The 24,793-nt window shown below is 48.5% G+C and overlaps 1 protein-coding gene across 11 annotated transcripts in view; it reads right to left on the bottom strand.

The window, feature by feature from the left end:
- Positions 1 to 205: 205 nt before the first annotated feature.
- Positions 206 to 24,793, bottom strand: part of CCDC27 (coiled-coil domain containing 27) — a 281,519-nt gene continuing 256,931 nt past the window's right edge. For all 11 annotated transcript variants that reach the window (XM_063943570.1, XM_063943568.1, XM_063943573.1 and 8 more), the window contains 2 exons: positions 19,212 to 19,316; positions 206 to 662 (listed from right to left, as the gene is read on the bottom strand). In XM_063943570.1, the coding sequence (XP_063799640.1) occupies positions 531 to 662; positions 19,212 to 19,316 (237 nt within the window). In that variant the 3' untranslated portion in view covers positions 206 to 530. The remainder of the gene's footprint in view (positions 663 to 19,211; positions 19,317 to 24,793) is intronic.

Raw genomic sequence — 24,793 nt, 5'->3', positions numbered from 1 at the left:
CAGGATGTTGCCATATATTTTTGGTCTTTGCTACAAACCTACTTTCCAAATGTCCTAATTTCACGGGACAGTTGGAATTTTTGAATAGTCCACTATAAAGGGGTGTGAGCATATATAAAAAGTGGCGTCTTAATGGAGAATCATTGTGGCCTGTATGCATGAGCACGTGCCACACCCTGTAAGAAATTATCTACGAGAGGGCAAGTTACAATAAGCAAAACCAAGTTTATTAAAAACACCAGGTGTTACAGAAAGAGAACTGTGGGTATCATGCAGACGGGTGTGGTATGCAAGGTCGACAGTAACTAGGTCGACAGTAACTAGGTCGACCACTGTTGGTCGACAGTAACTAGGTCAAAATGTCGACATGAGTTTTTTATGTTATTTTGGTGTCGTTTTCTCCATACAGTGGAACCTGTCGACCTAGTTACTGTCGACCAATAGTGGTCGACCTAGTTACTGTCGACCTATTTACTGTCGACTTAGAGACCGGAACCCCATGCAGACGCAGTCCCGAGTAAATATGCAATTCACACGGCTTTTCTCCTCGTTGTTGATGATGTCTGCTTAACATGGGCGATTTCCGACGCGTAAAGTGGGGGGACATTCACTCCTTTCTGCTTCAGTTGTTGGTGAAAATCAGACCGGTCTGCAATTATTTTCTACAACAATAAAAACACAGGAGAAATGCCTGTAGGTTTTATTAGAACAATAGAAGGAAATATGGAACCATACAATAAGGAAATATGAGCTAATACATATTCACAATAGACGATAAAAGTAAATTGTCTCATAGCTGAACTTAAACCAACGCTCACACCCTCAGTGTAATGTATAGATAATATATGTGTGGCTTTCATATTACAGGTCATTATGCTGCTGCGGGCTATTGTACAGGAGGCATTATGCTGGCCTAATGAGGCGCATGGTTGTGCTATGGTTAGTAGAAGAATGCTATTCACCTGGTGGGGTAAACTGAAATGTACACGTCCTGGCCGGCCACTTACTGTAAGTAAGTGCACCTGTACATCTGTGTGTTCCCCTAATCGGCCAATCATGTGTTAGCAACTCAACTCAAACTTACGTACACCTGTACACTTGTACATCTGTATGTTCCTCTAATCGGCCAATCATGTGTCAGCAACTCAACTCATAAAAATGCGCCTGCTTCGTGGCATGGGGCTTTTGCAAGAACCGCTACTAAGTAATGATGACTGTTATGGTGGCTAAGGTCTCTATGTGTTACTGTCATGGACAAGATTATCTAAGGAATGTTTCCAGCTCATTGTTGAATCCATGTCAAAGGGGAAAAAAGGTGGTGATGGTGGTGGTGGGGAGGGGGTTTCTAACCCCCACTAGAAAGGCGTAGCAGATAGAGTGGCCAATGAGTGCACATACTGGGTGCTACGGTAACATCACCTCACTGCAGAAAGTCACTGGGGAAACAAGAATTACTCTTAAAGGATAACTCCACCCAAGGCAAAAAATGTAAATTGGGGTAGAATCAGTGACTGGAAATCAAAGTTTTCCTTACCAGTCTTGTAGCCCTCCAAGCAGGGGTTGCCCAGACACCCCAGGATTCTAAGGGTCTCTGGCTGATGAACCCCCCTCCCTGCTGGACAGCTGCGCCAATAGCACCCGCCTTCTGGACTGAACAGCAGCAATGGTAGCATGTCCCCCCTCGCTGGATGTTGCAGCCGTGGTATCACCCTCCGTCACCAGCTACCACTTATAGGAAGCTCCCCACCCCCCACTGGAGGTTGTGTGTGTGCTAGTAAGCAGCCACGGCCAAAAACCAACTATAACTCCCCCCTCCCCCGTGGACTTCACAGCAACCGCCGATAGCACCCTAAACATTCCCCCCCAATCCACTGCTGTTAGGACGGCCCTGCGGAGGGGCTCTCACAACCCCAAATAAGGACCACCAGTACAGCAGGGATTATTACCTGCATCAGAGGACTCACTAAATCCACTGAATACCTGTACATAGCATTAAAGTTTTGTATTTTATTTTGGGTCACCTAATTCCAATCCCAATGTAATTAGCCTTTACAAGGGCTTAAAAAAAACAATCTTTATTTTATGCATTTCAAGTATAACCAGTATACCATCCTTCCCCAGGCCCTTCCAGCCTCCACCATCCTTCCCCAGGCCCTATCAGCCTCCACCATCCTTCCCCAGGCCCTTCCAGCCTCCACCATCCTTCCCCAGGCCCTTCCAGCCTCCACCATCCTTCCCCAGGCCCTTCCAGCCTCCACCATCCTTCCACAGGCCCTTCCAGCCTCCACCATCCTTCCCCAGGCCCTTGAAGCCTCTGCCATCCTTCCCCAGGCCCTTCCAGCCTCCACCATCCTTCCCCAGGCCCTTCCAGCCTCCACCATCCTTCACCAGGCCCTCCAGCCTCCACCATCCTTCCCCAGACCCATGAAGCCTCTGCCATACTTCCCCAGGCCCTCCCAGCCTCCACAATCCTTCCCCAGGCCCTTTCATGCTCCACAATCCTTCCCCAGGCCCTTCCAGCCTCCACCATCCTTCCCCAGGCCCTCCAGCCTCCACCATCCTTCCCCAGGCCCGTGAAGCCTCTGCCATCCTTCCCCAGGCCCTTCCAGCCTCCACCATCCTTCCCCAGGCCCTTCCAGCCTCCACCATCCTTCCCCAGGCCCTCCAGCCTCCACCATCCTTCCCCAGACCCTTGAAGCCTCTGCCATCCTTCCCCAGGCCCTTCCAGCCTCCACCATCCTTCCCCAGGCTCTTCCAGCCTCCACCATCCTTCTCCAGGCCCTTCCAGCCTCCACCATCCTTCTCCAGGCCCTTCCAGCCTCCACCATCCTTCCCCAGGCCCTTCCAGCCTCCACCATCCTTCCCCAGGCCCTTCCAGCCTCCACCATCCTTCCCCGAGCCCTTCCAGCCTCCACCATCCTTCCCCAGGCCCTTCCAGCCTCCACCATCCTTCCCCAGGCCCTTCCCGCCTTCACCAGGCCCTTCCAGCATCCACCATCCTTCCCCAGACCCTTACAGCCTCCACCATCTTTCCCCAGGCCCTTCCAGCCTCCGCCATCCTTCCCCAGGCCCTACCAGCCTCCACCATCCTTCCCCAGACCCTTGAAGCCTCTGCCATCCTTCCCCAGGCCCTTCCAGCCTCCACAATCCTTCCCCAGGCCCTTTCAGTCTCCACGTCCTTCCCTATGCCCTATAAAAGGCTTTAAAAATTATCCATATTAGTATAGAGCAGTGTTTCCCAACCTCGGTTCTCATGGCAACCTAACAGTCCAGGTTTTAGTGATAGCCAGGTTTCAGCGCAGATGGTTAAATCAAAATAACTGAAGTACTAATTAAGTTACGTGTGCTCAAGTATGGCAATCCTTAAAATCTGGATTGTTACTGTGCCTTGAGGACTGTGGTTGGGAACCCTTGGTATAGAGATTCAATACTATGTACCACAAAACAGTTTCCCTTTTATAGCAATTCAGACAGATTGCAGGGAAGTCTTCATAACCTACCCTGAGTTCACACTGAAATTAAATACTTCACATTCCTTCTGGTCACCCAATAAGAAAAATCTATCGTCAGTTACAAATTACTCCATACAAAGGCCACGACTAGGAGGGAGCCGGCTGATCACAGGACACAGTAGTCTGAAGGACAATGCCATCGGGGCACTGCCTGATGTAAACCTCATTATTAACTCATTGTAACCAGAAAGGACCAGGGAAGACCATGAAATTGTAAATCTCTTGCCATAGGACAGTAAGTCTGTATTGCTAAGTAATCTTAGGCTTGGCCTCTTCTATAAATTTGTGTAAAACCATTAAATTAAATTAAATCAATTCATCACAATGCTTCAGTCTAAAGAGGGACATTAAAAGGGAAAAATAAATATATTTAACAAGATCATCCTGAGCCTGTAGCCTTCTTCTCCTTGACCTGACTTTGGGTAACATTGCACCTCTCACTACGGCCAACGCAAGAGGAGTGGGAAGAGGTTTACTGTATTACAAGTTAGCAGAAGGATTGCCCACATTGTTAATTTACAGCCCTTATTTAGCTTAAACCTGCAGTGTAGTTGCTGAGACCTGTTCTGGCCCTATTCTATCAACTCCGAACGGAGGATGTTAGGATGTCAGCTTCTAGAGTGACTCAATGGGGCTGATTTAATTAACCGCAATCTATGTACTGTGAAGTCCCACGTTCATTTTCCACAAATATCGCAGGATATTTTAGCACATAAAATCAGAACAGTTTGCGCACTCTAATTAAAAACTTGTGCCGATGGTGCACTTTAACACTGCAGTGTGCAAATGATGTGAAGTGCTGGAAAGTGCATGCCACGATCAGCCGAAATGTGGCAAATTACATAGCAGGACAGTATAGTGGCCATCAGCAAAGTATTGTAGTCTGTGACATGGTGTCACATGGTTGATTTTTATAAACATTTATTAATGAAGGCAAAATGACAGCCAGATAGCGTGTTCCAGCAATGGAAGTGTGTATTGTATTTTAGCTACATTCATGTTTCTATAGTCAATTTTAAGAGTTTACATAGAAGTTTGTAAAATAGTGGGGGGGGGGGGGGGGAAACATCTGCAAGTTCAACATTATGTAACCGCTTTCCCATCATAACATCACCCAACAGACATGCCCCACATCATGTAACCGCTTTCCCATCATAACATCACCCAACATGCATGCCCCACATCATGTAACCTCTTTCCCATCATAACAACACCCAACATGCATGCCCCACATCATGTAACCCCTATCCATCATAACAACACCCAACATACATGCCCCACATCATGTAACCCCTTTCCTATCATAACATCACCCAACAGACATGTCCCACATCATGTAACCCCTTTCCTATCATAACATCACCCAACAGACATGTCCCACATCATGTAACCCCTTTCCTATCATAACATCACCCAACAGACATGTCCCACATCATGTAACCCCTTTCCTATCATAACATCACCCAACATGCATGCCCCACATCATGTAACCCCTTTTCCATCATAACAACACCCAACATGCATGTCCCACATCATGTAACCCCTTTCCCATCATAACAACACCCAACATACATGCCCCACATCATGTAACCCCTTTCCTATCATAACATCACCCAACAGACATGTCCCACATCATGTAACCCCTTTCCTATCATAACATCACCCAACAGACATGTCCCACATCATGTAACCCCTTTCCTATCATAACATCACCCAACAGACATGTCCCACATCATGTAACCCCTTTCCTATCATAACATCACCCATCATGCATGCCCCACATCATGTAACCCCTTTTCCATCACTACAACACCCAACATGCATGTCTCACATCATGTTTTCCCCTTTCCCATCTTTACATCACCCAGCGTACATGTCCCACATCATGTAACCCCTTTCCCATCATAACAACACCCAACATGCATGCCCCACATCATGTAACCCCTTTCCCATCATAACAACACCCAACATACATGTCCCACATCATGTAACCCCTTTCCTATCATAACATCACCCAACAGACATGTCCCACATCATGTAACCCCTTTCCTATCATAACATCACCCAACAGACATGTCCCACATCATGTAACCCCTTTCCTATCATAACATCACCCAACAGACATGTCCCACATCATGTAACCCCTTTCCCATCATAACATCACCCAACAGACATGTCCCACATCATGTAACCCCTTTCCTATCATAACATCACCCAACAGACATGTCCCACATCATGTAACCCCTTTCCTATCATAACATCACCCAACAGACATGTCCCACATCATGTAACCCCTTTCCTATCATAACATCACCCAACAGACATGTCCCACATCATGTAACCCCTTTCCTATCATAACATCACCCAACATGCATGCCCCACATCATGTAACCCCTTTTTCATCACTACAACACCCAACATGCATGTCTCACATCATGTTTTCCCCTTTCCCATCTTTACATCACCCAGCGTACATGTCCCACATCATGTTTTCCCATTTCCATCATTACAACACCCAACATACATGTCTCACATCATGTAACCCCTTTCCCATCTTTACAGCACCCAGCGTACATGTCCCACGTCATGTTTTCCCATTTCCATCATTACAACACCCAACATACATGTCTCACATCATGTAACCCATTTTCCACCATTACAACACCCAACATACATGTCCCACACCATGTTTCCCCTTTCCCATCTTTACAACACCCAACATACATGTCCCACATCATGTAAACCCTTTGTCGTCATTACTACACCCAACATACATGTCCCACATCATGTAAACCCTTTGTCGTCATTACTACACCCAACAAACATGTCCCACATCATGTTTACACTTTCCCATCTTTACAACACCCAACATACATGTCCCACATCATGTAAACCCTTTGTCGTCATTACTACACCCAACATACATGTCCCACATCATGAAAAAACCCTTTCCCATCATTACAACACCCAACATACATGTCCCACATAATTTATCCTATTTTCTGCTTTAGGAGAGAATGACAGGTCTGTATTGGCCATATTTTATTATTCATTGAGAGATATGTCCTATTCATTGAGAGATATGTCCTAGAAGTAATGCACTGTGTCCTGACACTTTTACTAGTTGTCATCTAGGTGCAAACTAAGGGCTCTAGTCATGAAGCAGTGAAACGTGTGGAGAAGTGAGCCAGTGGAGAAGTTGCCCATGGCAACCAATCAGCATTGAAGTAACATTTATAATTTGCATACTATACAATTGTACGGAGCAGCTTATTGGATGCCATGGGCAACTTCTCCACAGGCTCACTTCTCCACACTTTTCACTGCTTCATGAATAGACCCCTAAAAGCTCGAGTTCCCCACTGAAACCGACATAAATATAAAGGTGATATCTAATTGAATAGCAACAAACTGTGCAACCTAGTTTGCAGCTAGTTAAACCTGCTCCAATGTGTCCGCGCTGTTCCCTGAGGGCCATCTGAGTTTTGGACCTCATGTAAGATCTTTGGGCAGCTAAAATTTTAGGACCCCGTTCAGTGAGCAACTCATAAGTGTTTGTGACTTTAGCAGGCCTTCTAAATACCATCTAGTCTACAGGAAGGGAGTTGTGCAAGTAGTGAACTGAGAAAGTGAAGAGATTAAGGGATGCCCTACGGAGCAGCCACTAAACCCCCAATGTTCTTTAATACCGCTTTCACACACAAGACCATGGAAATACACGGCTCCGACCCAGGTCTATCAACTCGGCTCCAATCCAGGTCTCAGCTGTAAACCCTCTTTCCACTACACCAAAAACCCGGAAATTCACGGGTTGAACCCAGGTCTGCCCTGGAATTTAGGGTACCATTTAAAGGAGACACTTTTTTTTGGCTCAAAATAATGAGATTATGGGTGGTGACTTGGCTCGTGTTTAATGGGCAGGCACTGCATTGTTGTAAAGATGGTTGACGATGAAGCTTCAAGCCAACTCTGTCTCCTTCTGTGTCTGCCCCAATGACTGGTTCTATGGCTGCCCCACTGTGCCTCCTGCTGCATCTGCAAACTGATGCTGTAGTACCACATGGCCCACTGTATCTCCTTCTGTCCCAATGAATGGTGCTTTTGCTGGCCCACTGTACCTCCTGCTGCGTTTGCCCACTGGTGCTGCTATTAACCCACTGTGTCTCCTTCAGCGTCTGCACTGGTGCTGCGGCTGCCACACATTGTCCTGCTGTGTCTGAACCACTGAGCACTCTGCTGCGGGTAATCCCTGTTATGTGGTTTGGCACTTGCAGTTGATGTCATCAGCAGGCGCACCAAACAGCCAATCAAGCACTTTTCTGCTGCGGGGTACACTGGGCTCCACAAGGAAAGACATAGGGTAGTAGAGTAGGATCTTGATCCAAGGCACCAACAGACTCAAAAGCTTTGACTGTTCCCAGAATGCACAGCGCCGCCTCCTCTATAACCCCGCCTCCCTGCACAGGAGCTCAGTTTTGTAGTTGGTGCCGCAGATAGCAGGCACATAACAGAGGGGCTGCTCTGGGCAGCCCTAAGAAGAGCTTTGTGAGAAGAAAAGTGAAGACTTCAAGGGCTGCAACAGTGTGTACATGTCTAGTGACATTCACTGCTGCAGCTCCATCTCTCCCCAGCGGCGCTGAACACTCCCGAGCCCTGGCTGCCGGGTAACTACAGCAGGAGGAGCCGGTTTTCTTCTACAGTCAGGCACACACGACGGGGGCTCTCCGGGATCGCGTGGCCGTGCTTCGGGAGGCGTTGAGTGGGTCCCGCTCGCGGGACCCATACTTTATCGCGATCCGGCGCGGTCAGTGGGAGGCGGTGGACACTGTGGCAGTACAGGCGATCCCACTAGATCACCAGGGCATGGGTGCAGGTCAGGTTTTCCCTTAAAACCGTTTTACTAGTAGCCCACAGTACCCTGTGGTTTTGCCAGCAGGGGGATAAGGCTTAGACCTGGAGCCCCACCCCCAGCCCCAGGGCGCCAATTCCTGCAAATGTTCCCGCCCTGGAGCTGCATATCTGTCTCTCCCTCACTCCCTGTCAGTGTCTGGGCGCCATTTCTCTCAGCTACACTGTTCCTGAGACTGCTTGGGCAAATCCTCCTGTGTAAAGCCGCCTGGTTGTCAGTGCTGTGACTTTACATGACACTTAAGTATTCTACATGTCAATTAGACAGTGTTAGTTAAGAAAGAGTGCTTTTAGTCAGGGTTCTCTGGTACAAGTACCCTGTGATATACATCCAGTTCTTACTGTGCAGTGTTATATCTATTGACTACATAGCTATATAAGCTGGTCCAGTGCAGTATTATTGTTAGTAATAACCTCTGCATTGTTTACATGTGACTATATGTGTGTGCATTAACTTGCTGAGTGGTTTCCATTTCGTGTCTCTCACTCAACTTGCTATTCCTATATTCTATAACCTGATGGGGCTTGGTGCGTCAGGTTTTATAATTATATAGGATTTTCACAAAATATACTCTAATACGTATTTTTCTCTGTGATTTTAGTCACCATATCTCTCCTGTATCTCTGCTTGTGCTGACTACACTGTGCAGGGGTTTGGGTAAGAGGTATTGTGCTGCTGCCAATTATACTGTGTTACCTGATACTGCAAGTTATATCATGTCTGCTTCTGAAGGTAACGGTTCTGGGGCTGAACACACTGCCAGTGTTGCTGAAGCCACAGACCCCTATGAGGAGACTATAGCAGCTGTGGGCTCTGGTTCTGGGGGCTCCTTGTGCCCCAGTGGGACTGTGGCAACGGGGGTCCATAATGAACCACCGTGGGCTACTTTCTCCACGCTTCTACATAAGCTAGTTACTAAACTAGCACCCCCTATGGGACCTCCTATGCCGTTGCAACCATATGTGGTCCCCGCAGCTAACCCGCCTTGGGCGGACAATTTATCTGCTCAATTGAAGAAATTGAACCAGTCCTTGACTACTAAAAAGTCTGACCCTCGCTCGCCTAAGACCAAGGGGCCCTCTAAGCGAGCTCTTATCACCTTACAATCCACTGCTGTCACTGACACCTCGTCTGATGAAGATGGCGCTTACACTGCCCCCACAGATTCTGACACAGATACTGCTGATGGGGAGGGTAGTTTACATGTGGATGTTCCTGATCTTTTGGAGGCTATTAAGTTAATTTTACAGATTACGGATGATCCCGAGCCATCCGCCCCTCCTAAGAAACCAGATAGGTTCAAGCGTCAGAAGGTGGTTAAACAAGTTTTACCTCACTCTGACCACCTAGTGGATATACGTCAGGAACCCTGAAAAGAAGTTTGTGCCTCAAAAGAAGATGCTGGCTCGCTATCCCCTCGCACCAGAGCTGTCTAAAAATTGGGAAACGCCTCCTCCAGAAGACTCACATGTGGCTAGGATGGTGGTTTCCTCAGCTCTACCTGTCACTACCGTCACGTCTCTAAAAGAGCCTACGGATAAACGTGTGGAGGGTTGTCTGAAAGCGATTTACACCCTCACGGGTGCTGCACAAAGGCCCACTATTGCAGCAACATGGGCTGCAGAGGCTATTGAAGCATGGGCCTTGGAGTTAGAAGCTGAAATCTATTCTGACCATGCTAGACAATGGTTGTCATATATTGTCACAGCTTCTCACTATATTAAAGAGGCGGCTTCTGATGCCGGTATCCTAGCAGTCAAGGCCTCTACTTCATCAGTCCTGGCTCGCCGGATATTGTTGCTGAGATCCTGGTCTGTGGATCTGGACTCTAGAAAAACCCTGGAGGTACTCCCTTTCAAGGGAGATATTCTGTTTGGGGAGGACTTAAATAAGATAGTGGCTGATTTGGCTACTGCCAAAACTGCCTGTCTGCCAAGTACCGCTCCTTCTGTGTCGAAGGCTAAAGGTACTTCCTTTCGCCCCTTTCGTCCTTCAGGTAAAGCAAAAGGTCAGGCGTACAACAAGCAGGCCCGCACTTCCAAACCTGGTAAGCCGAAGCCCAAAAGAGCCTGGGCTGCCCGTCAGCCAGCTTCAAAGACCGATAAGCCTGCCACATGACGGGGCGGGCCTCCCCCTGGGGGATCCCAGGGTGGGGGGCCGGCTTCTAGGGTATACCCAGGAATGGTTGAAGACCACTTCAGATGCCTGGGTACGGGAAGTCGTCACTCGAGGTTACGCCATAGCCTTCAAAAACCAACCCCCTCATCGATTTTGCCGGACAGACGTCCCGTTGGACCAGACAAAGGCAAACACTCTACATTCGGTGGTACAGACCCTCCTGGATACAGGAGTCGTAGTACAGGTGCCTCTTGCTCAGATGGGCCGGGGGTACTATTCTCCGCTGTTTCTGGTCCCGAAACCGTATGGGTCCTCCCGGCCAATTCTCAACCTCAAGGCATTGAACAGGTTTGTGAAAAGTATGCTCCATTCCATTCTCGCCCCCTCCAGAGGCTGATTCTAGCCAAGTGGGACGGACTGCCTCACCGGATCAGGTCTCACATGATCTCATTGACTCCGGAGGTCCATCTGTCGCTGCACTGGTGGCTCCAGGACCAACGATTGTGCAGGGGCCGTCCCTTCTGGATATCCGACTGGGTCCTGTTGACGACAGATGCCAGTCTAAGAGGGGCGCGGTGCTGGAGCAACACTCCCTTCAGGGTCGGTGGACCAAGAAGGAATCTCTCCTTTCGATCAACATTCTGGAATTGCGGGCGGTCTTCAATGCGTTGAACCTGGCCCAGCATTTAATTCAGAACCGTCCTGTTCAAGTACAGTCGGACAACGCCACCACAGTGGTTTACATAAATCATCAAGGCGGCACTCGAAGCCGTTTGGCAATGAAGGAAGTCTCACGGATTCTACATTGGGCGGAACGCCATCTACCGGCCATATCGGCAATATTCATTCCGGGAGTCCAGAATTGGGAAGCGGACTTTCTCAGTCGTCAGGACGTACACGCCGGAGAGTGGGGCCTCCATCCAGAAGTGTTTCAATTCCTAGTGGAAAAATGGGGCCTTCCAGACGTAGATCTGATGGCGTCTCGACACAATCACAAGGTTCCGGTCTTCGGAGCAAGGACAATGGATCCTCAAGCAGCATTCGTGGATGCGCTGGCGGTGCCGTGGAGGTTTTGGCTGCCGTACGTGTTCCCTCCGGTGTCACTCCTGCCCAGGGTAATTCGGAAGTTCAAGCAAGAAAGAGGAATTCTGCTTCTCATAGCTCCAGCTTGGCCCAGACGGCACTTGTTCTCAGACCTGCAAGGCCTATCGTCAGAGCGTCCAATTCTACTTCCACAACACCCAGACCTCCTCATTCAGGGCCCCTGTGTCTACCAGGACCTAGCCCGGCTGTCTTTGACGGCGTGGCTCTTGAAGCTTCCGTCTTGAGGGCTAAAGGGTCTTCTGAGGCGGTCATTCAAACTATGTTGCGGGCCCGGAAACCGGCTTCTGCTGGATTTACTATAGGATCTGGCATTCTTACTTTGTTTGGTGCGCATCTAACAGTTATGACGCTTCCAAGTTTAGTATAGCCAACTTGTTGGCCTTTCTTCAGCAGGGCCTAGACTTAGGCCTGCGTCTGGCCTCCCTCAAGGTTCAAATATCTGCCTTGTCGGTGTGGTTTCAGAGAAAGATTGCGACCTTACCTGATGTGCATACCTTTACTCAGGGCGTGTTGCGTATCCAACCTCCCTGTGGCTCCTTGGGACTTGTCGGTGGTTTTGGAGGCATTACAAGAGTCTCCGTTTGAACCTCTTGGTTCAGCTGATCTTAAGTGGCTTTCCCTTAAGGTGGTGTTTCTGCTGGCTATTGCTTCAGCTAGAAGAGTGTCGGATTTGGGTGCCTTGTCTTGTAGTTCTCCATATCTGATATTTCACCGTGACCGGGCGGTTCTTAGGACTCGTCCCGGATATTTACCTAAGGTGGTTTCTTCGTTCCACCTTAACCAGGAGATTGTGGTTCTGGCACTTGTTTCTCCTGATCTATCTCCCAAAGAGCGGTCTTTGGGTGTGGTACGGGCTCTCCGTATCTATGTGAAGAGAACTGCTTCTATTAGGAAATCTGATTCTCTCTTTGTGCTGTTTGGATTTCACAAACGGGGCTGGCCTGCTCACAAGCAAACTTTGGCCAGATGGATTAGAATGGTGATTGCACATGCTTATGTGAGGGCTGGTCTATCAGCTCCTGCTCACATTACGGCCCATTCTACTCGGTCTGTTGGACCTTCTTGGGCGGCCCGCCGTGGTGCGACTCTTGAACAATTGTGCAAGGCGGCTACGTGGTCCTCTGTGAACACGTTCAGAAGGTTCTATGCCTTTGATACTGCCGCTTCCCAGGATGTTTCCTTTGGACGCCGGGTTCTTGTGCCCGCTACAGTGCGTCCCCTCCCATAAGGAACTGCTTTAGGACATCCCCTATGTCTTTCCTTGTGGAGCCCAGTGTACCCCGCAGCAGAAAACGAGTTTTATGGTAAGAACTTACCTTTGTTAAAATAAGAATTTACTTACCGATAATTCTATTTCTCGGAGTCCGTAGTGGATGCTGGGGTTCCTGAAAGGACCATGGGGAATAGCGGCTCCGCAGGAGACAGGGCACAAAAAGTAAAGCTTTAGGATCAGGTGGTGTGCACTGGCTCCTCCCCCTATGACCCTCCTCCAAGCCTCAGTTAGGATACTGTGCCCGGACGAGCGTACACAATAAGGAAGGATTTATGAATCCCGGGTAAGACTCATACCAGCCACACCAATCACACTGTACAACCTGTGATCTGAACCCAGTTAACAGTATGATAACAGCGGAGCCTCTGAAAGATGGCTCACAACAATAATAACCCGATTTTTGTAACTATGTACAAGTATTGCAGATAATCCGCACTTGGGATGGGCGCCCAGCATCCACTACGGACTCCGAGAAATAGAATTATCGGCAAGTAAATTCTTATTTTCTCTATCGTCCTAGTGGATGCTGGGGTTCCTGAAAGGACCATGGGGATTATACCAAAGCTCCCAAACGGGCAGGAGAGTGCGGATGACTCTGCAGCACCGAATGAGAGAACTCCAGGTCCTCCTTAGCCAGGTTATCAAATTTGTAGGATTTTACAAACGTGTTTGCCCCTGACTAAATAGCCGCTCGGCAAAGTTGTAAAGCCGAGACCCCTCGGGCAGCCGCCCAAGATGAGCCCACCTTCCTTGTGGAATGGGCATTTACATATTTTGGCTGTGGCAGGCCTGCCACAGAATGTGCAAGCTGAATTGTATTACACATCCAACTAGCAAAAGTCTGCTTAGAAGCAAGAGCACCCAGTTTGTTGGGTGCATACAGGATAACAGCAAGTCAGTTTTCCTGACTCCAGCCGTCCTGGAACCTATATTTTCAGGGCCCTGACCACATCTAGCAACTTGGAGTCCTCCAAGTCCCTAGTAGGCGCAAGACACCACAATAAGCTGGTTCAGGTGAAACACTGACACCACCTTAGGGAGAGAACTGGGGACGAGTCCGCAGCTCTGCCCTGTCCGAATGGACAAACAGATATGGGCTTTTTTGAGAAAAAAACCACCAATTTTACACTCGCCTGGTCCAGGCCAGGTCCAAGAGCATGTTCACTTTTCATGTGAGATGCTTCAAATCCACAGATTTGACTGGTTTTAAACCAATGTGTTTTGAGGAATCCCATAACTACGTTGAGATCCCACAGTGCCACTGGAGGCACAAAAGGGGGTTGTATATGCAATACTCCCTTGACAAACTTCTGGACTTCAGGAACTGAAGCCAATTCTTTCTGGAAGAAAAATCGACAGGGCCGAAATTTGAACCTTAATGGACCCCAATTTGAGGCCCATAGACACTCCTGTTTGCAGGAAATGCAGGAATCGACCGAGTTGAAATTTCTTCGTGGGGCCTTCCTGGCCTCACACCACGCAACATATTTTCGCCACATGTGGTGATAATGTTGTGCGGTCACCTCCTTTCTGGCTTTGACCAGGGTAGGAATGACCTCTTCCTGAATGCCTTTTCCCTTAGGATCCGGCGTTCCACCGCCATGCCGTCAAACGCAGCTGCGGTAAGTCTTGGAACAGACATGGTACTTGCTGAAACAAGTCCCTTCTTAGCGGCAGAGGCCATAAGTCCTCTGTGAGCATCTCTTGAAGTTCCGGGTACCAAGTCCTTCTTGGCCAATCCGGAGCCATGAGTATAGTTCTTACTCCTCTACGTCTTATAATTCTCAGTACCTTAGGTATGAAAAGCAGAGGATGGAACACATACACCGACTGGTACACCCACGGTGTTACCAGAACGTCCACAGCTATTGCCTGAGGGTCTCTTAACCTGGCGCAATACCTGTCCCGTTTTTTGTTCAGACGGGACGCCATCATGTCCACCTTTTGTAATTCCCAACGGTTTACAATCATGTGGAAAAACTTCCCCATGAAGTTCCCACTCTGCCGGGTGGAGGTCGTGCCTACTGAGGAAGTCTGCTTCCCAGTTTCCATTCCCGGAATGAAACACTGCTGACAGTGCTATCACATGATTTTCCGCCCAGCGAAAAGTCCTTGCAGTTTTTTGCCACTGCCCTCCTGCTTCTTGTGCCGCCCTGTCTATTTACGTGGGCGACTGCCGTGATGTTTTATCCCACTGGATCAATACCGGCTGACCTTGAAGCAGAGGTCTTGCTAAGCTTAGAGCATTATAAATTTACCCTTAGCTATATTTATGTGGAGAAAAGTCTCCAGACTTGATCACACTCCCTGGAAAATTTTTTCCTTGTGTGACTGCTCCCCAGCCTCTCGGGCTGGCCTCCGTGGTCACCAACATCCAAAACTGAATGCCGAATCTGCGGCCCTCTAGAAGATGAGCACTCTGTAACCACCACAGGAGAGACACCCTTGTCCTTGGATATAGGGTTATCCGCTGATGCATCTGAAGATGCGATCCGGACCATTTGTCCAGCAGATCCCACTGAAAAGTTCTTGCATGAAATCTGCCGACTGGAATTGCTTCGAAGGAAGTCACCATTTTTTTTTTTACCATGGCCCTTGTGCAATGATGCACTGATTTTAGGAGGTTCCTGACTAGCTCGGATAACTCCCTGGCTTTCTCTTCCGGGAGAAACACCTTTTTCTGGACTGTGTCCAGAATCATCCCCAAGCACAGGAGACTTGTTGTCGGGATCAGCTGTGATTTTGGAATATTTAGAATCCACCCCTGCTGTTGTAACAGTATCCGAGATAGTGCTACTCCGACCTCCAACTGTTCCCTGGACTTTGCCCTTATCAGGAGATCGTCCAAGTAAGGGATAATTAAGACGCCTTTTCTTCGAAGAAGAACCATCATTTCGGCCATTACCTTGGTAAAGACCCGGGGTGCCGTGGACAATCCAAACGGCAGCGTCTGAAACTGATAGTGACAGTTCTGTACCACGAACCTGAGGTACCCTTAGTGATAAGGGCAAATTTGGGACATGGAGGTAAGCATCCCTGATGTCTCGGGACACCATATAGTCCCCTTCTTCCCGGTTCGTTATCACTGCTCTGAGTGACTCCATCTTGATTTGAACCTTTGTAAGTGTTCAAATTTTTTTAGATTTAGAATAGGTCTCACCTAGCCTTCTGGCTTCAGTACCACAATATAGTGTGGAATAATACCCCTTTTCTTGTTGTAGGAGGGGTAATTTAATTATCACCTGCTGGGAATACAGCTCGTGATTTTTTTCCCATACTGCCTCCTTGTCGGAGGGAGACCTTGGTAAAGCAGACTTCAGGAGCCTGCGCAGGGGAAACGTCTCGACATTCCAATCTGTACCCCTGGGATACTACTTGTAGGATCCAGGGGTCCTGTACGGTCTCAGCGTCATGCTGAGAGCTTGTCAGAAGCGGTGGAACGCTTCTGTTCCTGGGAATGGGCTGCCTGCTGCAGTCTTCTTCCCTTTCCTCTATCCCTGGGCAGATATGACTCTTATAGGGACGAAAGGACTGAAGCTGAAAAGACGGTGTCTTTTTCTGCAGAGATGTGACTTAGGGTAAAAAACGGTGGATTTTCCAGCAGTTGCCGTGGCCACCAGGTCCGATGGACCGACCCCAAATAACTCCTCTTCCTTTATACGGCAATACACCTTTGTGCCGTTTGGAATCTGCATCACCTGACCACTGTCGTGTCCATAAACATCTTCTGGCAGATATGGACATCGCACTTACTCTTGATGCCAGAGTGCAAATATCCCTCTGTGCATCTCGCATATATAGAAATGCATCCTTTAAATGCTCTATAGTCAATAAAATACTGTCCCTGTCAAGGGTATCAATATTTTTAGTCAGGGAATCCGACCAAGCCACCCCAGCTCTGCACATCCAGGCTGAGGCGATCGCTGGTCGCAGTATAACACCAGTATGTGTGTATATACTTTTTATGATATTTTCCAGCCTCCTGTCAGCTGGCTCCTTGAGGACGGCCCTATCTATAGACGGTACCGCCACTTGTTCTGATAAGCGTGTGAGCGCCTTATCCACCCTAAGGGGTGTTTTCATCACACACTTCATTTAATTTATCTGATTCAGGAAAAACTACGGTAGTTTTTTCACATCCCACATAATACCCTCTTTTGTGGTACTTGTAGTATCAGAAATATGTAACACCTCCTTCATTGCCCTTAACGTGTGGCCCTAATAAGGAATACGTTTGTTTATTCACCGTCGACACTGGATTCAGTGTCCCTGTCTGTGTCTGTGTCGACCGACTAAAGTAAACGGGCGTTTTAAAACCCCTGACGGTGTTTTTGAGACGTCTGGACCGGTACTAATTGTTTGTCGGCCGTCTCATGTCGTCAACCGACCTTGCCGCGTGTTGACATTATCACGTAATTCCCTAAATAAGCCATCCATTCCGGTGTCGACTCCCTAGAGAGTGACATCACCATTACAGGCAATTGCTCCGCCTCCTCACCAACATCGTCCTCATACATGTCGACACACACGTACCGACACACAGCACACACACAGGGAATGCTCTGATAGAGGACAGGACCTACTAGCCCTTTGGAGAGACAGAGGGAGAGTTTGCCAGCACACACCAAAAACGCTATAATTATATAGGGACAACCTTATATAAGTGTTTTCCCTTATAGCATCTTTTTTATATATTTCTAACGCCAAATTAGTGCCCCCCCTCTCTGTTTTAACCCTGTTTCTGTAGTGCAGTGCAGGGGAGAGCCTGGGAGCCTTCCCTCCAGCCTTTCTGTGAGGGAAAATGGCGCTGTGTGCTGAGGAGATAGGCCCCGCCCCTTTTTCGGCGGCCTCGTCTCCCGCTCTTAACGGATTCTGGCAGGGGTTAAATATCTCCATATAGCCCCCGGAGGCTATATGTGAGGTATTTTTAGCCAAAAATAGGTTTTCATTGCCTCCCAGGGCGCCCCCCTTCCAGCGCCCTGCACCCTCAGTGACTGCCGTGTGAAGTGTGCTGAGAGGAAATGGCGCACAGCTGCAGTGCTGTGCGCTACCTTAAGAAGACTGAGGAGTCTTCATGCCGCCGATTCTGGACCTTCTTCTTGTTTCAGCATCTGCAAGGGGGCCGGCGGCGAGGCTCCGGTGACCATCCAGGCTGTACCTGTGATCGTCCCTCTGGAGCTAATGTCCAGTAGCCAAAGAAGCCAATCCATCCTGCACGCAGGTGAGTTCACTTCTTCTCCCCTAAGTCCCTCGTTGCAGTGATCCTGTTGCCAGCAGGACTCCCTGTAAAATAAAAAACCTAAGCTAAACTTTTCTAAGCAGCTCTTTAGGAGAGCCACCTAGATTGCACCCTTCTCGGCCGGGCACAAAAATCTAACTGAGGCTTGGAGGAGGGTCATAGGGGGAGGAGCCAGTGCACACCACCTGATCCTAAAGCTTTACTTTTTGTGCCCTGTCTCCTGCGGAGCCGCGATTCCCCATGGTCCTTTCAGGAACCCCAGCATCCACTAGGACGATAGAGAAAACTCTTTCTGCGAGGTACACTGGGCTCCACAAGACGCCCACCCTGACGCACTTGGCTTCTTTGGGTTGGTATGGCATTAGCCGCTGACACTTCTCCTGTCGTGAGAGTGTGGTGTATGTGGCTAGTAACCGTTGTCGTCTCTTTTCCTGTTACTGCATTAAGCTGGTTAACTAAAAACTGAGCTCCTGTGCAGGGAGGCGGGGTTATAGAGGAGGCGGCGCTGTGCATTCTGGGAACAGTCAAAGCTTTTGAGCCTGTTGGTGCCTCGGATCAAGATCCTACTCTACACCCCTATGTGTTTCCTTGTGGAGCCCAGTGTACCTCGCAGAAAATGTTTTAACAAAGGTTAGTTCTTACCATAAAACTCGTTTTCTGACAACCCAGGACCAAAAACCCAGTTTGCCTCCATTTACACTAGTGGTGACCCTGATCACTCCTGGGGAAAAACTTTTGAACCGAGAAGGGTTGCAGATTGGGTCTGTTCACACAAAGCCAAGACCCCGGGTTGAGCCACCTGCCCCGGCAAAAACCCAGGTTTTTGGTGTATGTGTGAAAGGGGTTTAAGTGGAAGTTGATGCAAGATTCAGGTCCCTATATAAACACATGCAGGATGCCTGGTCATACTTGTGGATACAAATGAAAATAAAGCACAGTTAAATATTGAAGATAACAAAGCAATAAAAAGAAGCTGAACTCAGGAAGTGGGTAGGACACAGATTTTAATCTACGTGATATATGCACAGAGCCTGACCATACAAGTACATATCTTACCTGCATGGTGTCCAGGATTTCTGTATCGGAGATCTCAACTTGTGGACCCTTGAATCCAGGGGCAGTGTATGCGGCCTGTATGATTTTACTACGGAATCTTTCAAACTGTGTTTACAGAAAAAAAATACATTAAAATAAAGCTCTAATTAATCTAAAAAGACGTAATTAGAGTCCTAGCTCACTCAGATGAATGTCAATCCTATTGATACAGACATTACTGGGATGTGATATTGTCACCTTGTGTCTTTCCCATCCAACGGCCCATACAGATCGGACGTTGGAACCTGGCGGGATACTAACTGTGCCCAAACATGGCACCATAACTGAATGTATGTAACAGTGACATAGGCAGGACCTAGGATGGCAAATACGGTCATTTCTTCCATCACTGTTATTATCTCTTATTGGTATGGCGCCACCAAGTGTCTATAGTGCAGCACAGGCAAAATGACAATGATATAAGCAAACAACACAATATTAAACAGTTCAAAAGGACATTAAAGGGGCAACCACCAAACTGAGATAATAATACAACAAAAATAAGAATTTACTTACCGATAATTCTATTTCTCGTAGTCCGTAGTGGATGCTGGGGACTCCGTAAGGACCATGGGGAATAGCGGCTCCGCAGGAGACTGGGCACATCTAAAGAAAGCTTTAGGACTATGTGGTGTGCACTGGCTCCTCCCCCTATGACCCTTCTCCAAGCCTCAGTTAGGATACTGTGCCCGGACGAGCGTACACAATAAGGAAGGATTTTGAATCCCGGGTAAGACTCATACCAGCCACACCAATCACACCATACAACTTGTGATCTGAACCCAGTTAACAGCATGATAACAGAGGAGCCTCTAGAAAAGATGGCTCACTACAGCAATAACCCGATTTTTTGGTAACAATAACTATGTACCAGTATTGCAGACAATCCGCACTTGGGATGGGCGCCCAGCATCCACTACGGACTACGAGAAATAGAATTATCGGTAAGTAAATTCTTATTCTCTCTAACGTCCTAAGTGGATGCTGGGGACTCCGTAAGGACCATGGGGATTATACCAAAGCTCCCAAACGGGCGGGAGAGTGCGGATGACTCTGCAGCACCAAATGAGAGAACTCCAGGTCCTCCTCAGCCAGGGTATCAATTTTGTAGAATTTTACAAACGTATTTGCTCCTGACCAAGTAGCTGCTCGGCAAAGTTGTAAAGCCGAGACCCCTCGGGCAGCCGCCCAAGATGAGCCCACCTTCCTTGTGGAGTGGGCATTTACAGATTTTTGGCTGTGGCAGGCCTGCCACAGAATGTGCAAGCTGAATTGTACTACAAATCCAACGAGCAATAGTCTGCTTAGAAGCAGGAGCACCCAGCTTGTTGGGTGCATACAGGATAAACAGCGAGTCAGATTTCCTGACTCCAGCCGTCCTGGAAACATATATTTTTTAGGGCCCTGACAACGTCTAGCAACTTGGAGTCCTCCAAGTCCCTAGTAGCTGCAGGCACCACAATAGGTTGGTTCAGGTGAAACGCTGAAACCACCTTAGGGAGAAACTGAGGACGAGTCCTCAATTCCGCCCTGTCCGAATGGAAAATCAGATAAGGGCTTTTACAGGATAAAGCCGCCAATTCTGACACGCGCCTGGCCCAGGCCAGGGCCAACAGCATGACCACATTCCATGTGAGATATTTTAACTCCACAGATTTAAGTGGTTCAAACCCATGTGACTTTTGGAACCCAAAAACTACATTGAGATCCCAAAGTGCCACTGAAGGCACAAAAGGAGGCTGTATATGCAGTACCCCTTTTACAAACGTCTGAACTTCAGGAACTGAAGCTAGTTCTTTTTGGAAGAAAATTGACAGGGCCGAAATTTGAACCTTAATGGACCCCAATTTCAGGCCCATAGACACTCCTGTTTGCAGGAAATGTAGGAAACGACCCAGTTGAATTTCCTCCGTCGGGCCTTACTGGCCTCGCACCACGCAACATATTTTCGCCAAATGCGGTGATAATGTTTTGCGGTTACATCCTTCCTGGCTTTGATCAGGATAGGGATGACTTCATCCGGAATGCCTTTTCAGGATCCGGCGTTCAACCGCCATGCCGTCAAACGCAGCCGCGGTAAGTCTTGGAACAGACAGGGTCCTTGCTGGAGCAGGTCCCTTCTTAGAGGTAGAGGCCACGGATCCTCCGTGAGCATCTCTTGAAGTTCCGGTTACCAAGTCCTTCTTGGCCAATCCGGAGCCACGAATATAGTGCTTACTCCTCTCCATCTTATCAATCTCAGTACCTTGGGTATGAGAGGCAGAGGAGGGAACACATACACTGACTGGTACACCCACGGTGTTACCAGAACGTCTACAGCTATTGCCTGAGGGTCCCTTGACCTGGCGCAATACCTGTCGAGTTTTTCCCAACGGTTTATAATCATGTGGAAGACTTCTGGGTGAAGTCCCCACTCTCCCGGGTGGAGGTCGTGCTGAGGAAGTCTGCTTCCCAGTTGTCCACTCCCGGAATGAATACTGCTGACAGTGCTATCACATGATTTTCCGCCCAGCGAAGAATCCTTGCAGCTTCTGCCATTGCCCTCCTGCTTCTTGTGCCACCCTGTCTGTTTACGTGGGTGACTGCCGTGATGTTGTCCGACTGGATCAACACCGGCTGACCTTGAAGCAGAGGTCTTGCTAAGCTTAGAGCATTGTAAATGGCCCTTAGCTTCAGGATATTTATGTGAAGTGATGTCTCCAGACTTGACCATAAGCCCTGGATATTCCTTCCCTGTGTGACTGCTCCCCAGCCTCGCAGGCTGGCATCCGTGGTCACCAGGACCCAGTCCTGAATGCCGAATCTGCGGCCCTCTAGAAGATGAGCACTCTGCAACCACCACAGGAGGGACACCCTTGTCCTTGGTGACAGGGTTATCCGCTGATGCATCTGAAGATGCGACCCGGACCATTTGTCCAGCAGGTCCCACTGGAAAGTTCTTGCGTGGAATCTGCCGAATGGGATTGCTTCGTAGGAAGCCACCATTTTACCCAGAACCCTTGTGCATTGATGCACTGAGACTTGGCTCGGTTTTAGGAGGTTCCTGACTAGCTCGGATAACTCCCTGGCTTTCTCCTCCGGGAGAAAAGCCTTTTTCTGGACTGTGTCCAGGATCATCCCTAGGAACAGAAGACAAGTCGTCGGAACCAGCTGCGATTTTGGAATATTGAGAATCCAATCGTGCTGCCGCAACACTACCTGAAATAGTGCTACACCGACCTCCAACTGTTCCCTGGATCTTACCCTTAACAGGGAATCGTCCAAGTAAAGGATAACTAAAATTCCCTTCCTTCGAAGGAATATCATCATTTCGGCCATTACCTTGGTAAAGACCCGGGGTGCCGTGGACCATCCATACGGCAGCGTCTGAACTGATAGTGACAGTTCTGTACCATAAACCTGAGGTACCCTTGATGAGAAGGGTAAATTTTGACATGAAGGTAAGCATCCTTGATGTCCCGAGACATCATGTAGTCCCCTTCTTCCAGGTTCGCAATCACTGCTCTGAGTGACTCAATCTTGAATTTGAACCTCTGTATGTAAGTGTTCAAAGATTTTAGATTTAGAATCGGTCTCACCGAGCCGTCCGGCTTCGGTACCACAACAGTGTGGAATAATACCCCGTTCCCTGTTGCAGGAGGGGTACCTTGTTATCACCTGCTGGGAATACAGCTTGTGAATGGCTTCCAAAACAGTCTCCCTGTCAGAAGGAGACATTGGTAAAGCCGACTTTAGGAAACGGCGAGGGGGAGACGTCTCGAATTCTAATTTGTACCCCTGAGATATCACCTGAAGGATCCAGGGGTCTACTTGCGAGTGAGCCCACTGCGCGCTGAAATTCATTGAGACGGGCCCCCCACCGTGCCTGATTCTGCTTGTAAAGCCCCAGCGTCATACTGAGGGCTTGGCAGAGGCGGGAGAGGGTTTCTGTTCCTGGGAACTGGCTGATTTCTGCAGCCTTTTTCCTCTCCCTCTGTCACGGGGCAGAAATGAGGAATCTTTTGCCCGCTTGTCCACGAAAAGACTGCGCCTGATAATACGGCGTCTTCTCATGTTGAGAGGCGACCTGGGGTACAAACGTGGATTTCCCAGCTGTTGCCGTGGCCACCAGGTCTGAATGACCGACCCCAAATAACTCCTCCCTTTAATAAGGCAATACTTCCAAATGCCGTTTGGAATACGCATCACCTGACCACTGACGTGTCCATAACCCTCTACTGGTAGAAATGGACAACGCACTTAGACTTGATGCCAGTCGGCAAATATTCCGCTGTGTATCACGCATATATAGAAATGCATCTTTTAAATGCTCTATAGGCAATAATATACTGTCCCTATCTAGGGTATCAATATTTTCAGTCAGGGAATCCGACCACGCCAACCCAGCACCGCACATCCAGGCTGAGGCGATTGCTGGTCGCAGTATAACACCAGTATGTGTGTAAATACATTTTAGGATACCCTCCTGCTTTCTATCAGCAGGATCCTTAAGGGCGGCCATCTCAGGAGAGGGTAGAGCCCTTACAAGCGTGTGAGCGCTTTATCTACCCTAGGGGGTGTTTCCCAACGCACCCTAACCTCTGGCGGGAAAGGATATAATGCCAATAACATTTTAGAAATTATCAGTTGTTATCGGGGGAAAACCACGCATCATCACACACCTCATTTAATTTCTCAGATTCAGGAAAACTACAGGTAGTTTTTCCTCACCGAACATAATACCCCTTTTTGGTGGTACTCGTATTATCAGAAATGTGTAATAACATTTTTCATTGCCTCAATCATGTAACGTGTGGCCCTACTGGAAGTCACATTTGTCTCTTCACCGTCGACACTGGAGTCAGTATCCGTGTCGGCGTCTATAACTGCCATCTGAGGTAACGGGCGCTTTAGAGCCCCTGACGGCCTATGAGACGTCTGGACAGGCACAAGCTGAGTAGCCGGCTGTCTCATGTCAACCACTGTCTTTTATACAGAGCTGACACTGTCATGTAATTCCTTCCAACAGTTCATCCACTCAGGTGTCGACCCCCTAGGGGGTGACATCACTATTACAGGCAATCTGCTTCGTCTCCACATCATTTTTCTCCTCATACATGTCGACACAAATGTACCGACATACAGCACACACACAGGGAATGCTCTGATAGAGGACAGGACCCCACTAGCCCTTTGGGGAGACAGAGGGAGAGTTTGCCAGCACACACCAGAGCGCTATATATATACAGGGATAACCTTATATAAGTGTTTTTCCCCTTATAGCTGCTGTATCTTTAATACTGCGCGTAATTAGTGCCCCCCCTCTCTTTTATAACCCTTTCTGTAGTGTAGTGACTGCAGGGGAGAGACAGGGAGCTTCCCTCCAACGGAGCTGTGAGGGAAAATGGCGCCAGTGTGCTGAGGAGATAGGCTCCGCCCCCTTATCGGCGGCCTTATCTCCCGTTTTTCTATGTATTTTGGCAGGGGTTAAATGCATCCATATAGCCCAGGAGCTATATGTGATGCATTCTTTTGCCATCCAAGGTGTTTATTATTGCGTCTCA

This window comes from Pseudophryne corroboree, chromosome 10, assembly GCF_028390025.1.
Source record: "Pseudophryne corroboree isolate aPseCor3 chromosome 10, aPseCor3.hap2, whole genome shotgun sequence".
Classification (NCBI taxonomy): Eukaryota; Metazoa; Chordata; class Amphibia; order Anura; family Myobatrachidae; genus Pseudophryne; species Pseudophryne corroboree.
This window is presented reverse-complemented; position numbering and strand designations above follow the sequence as displayed.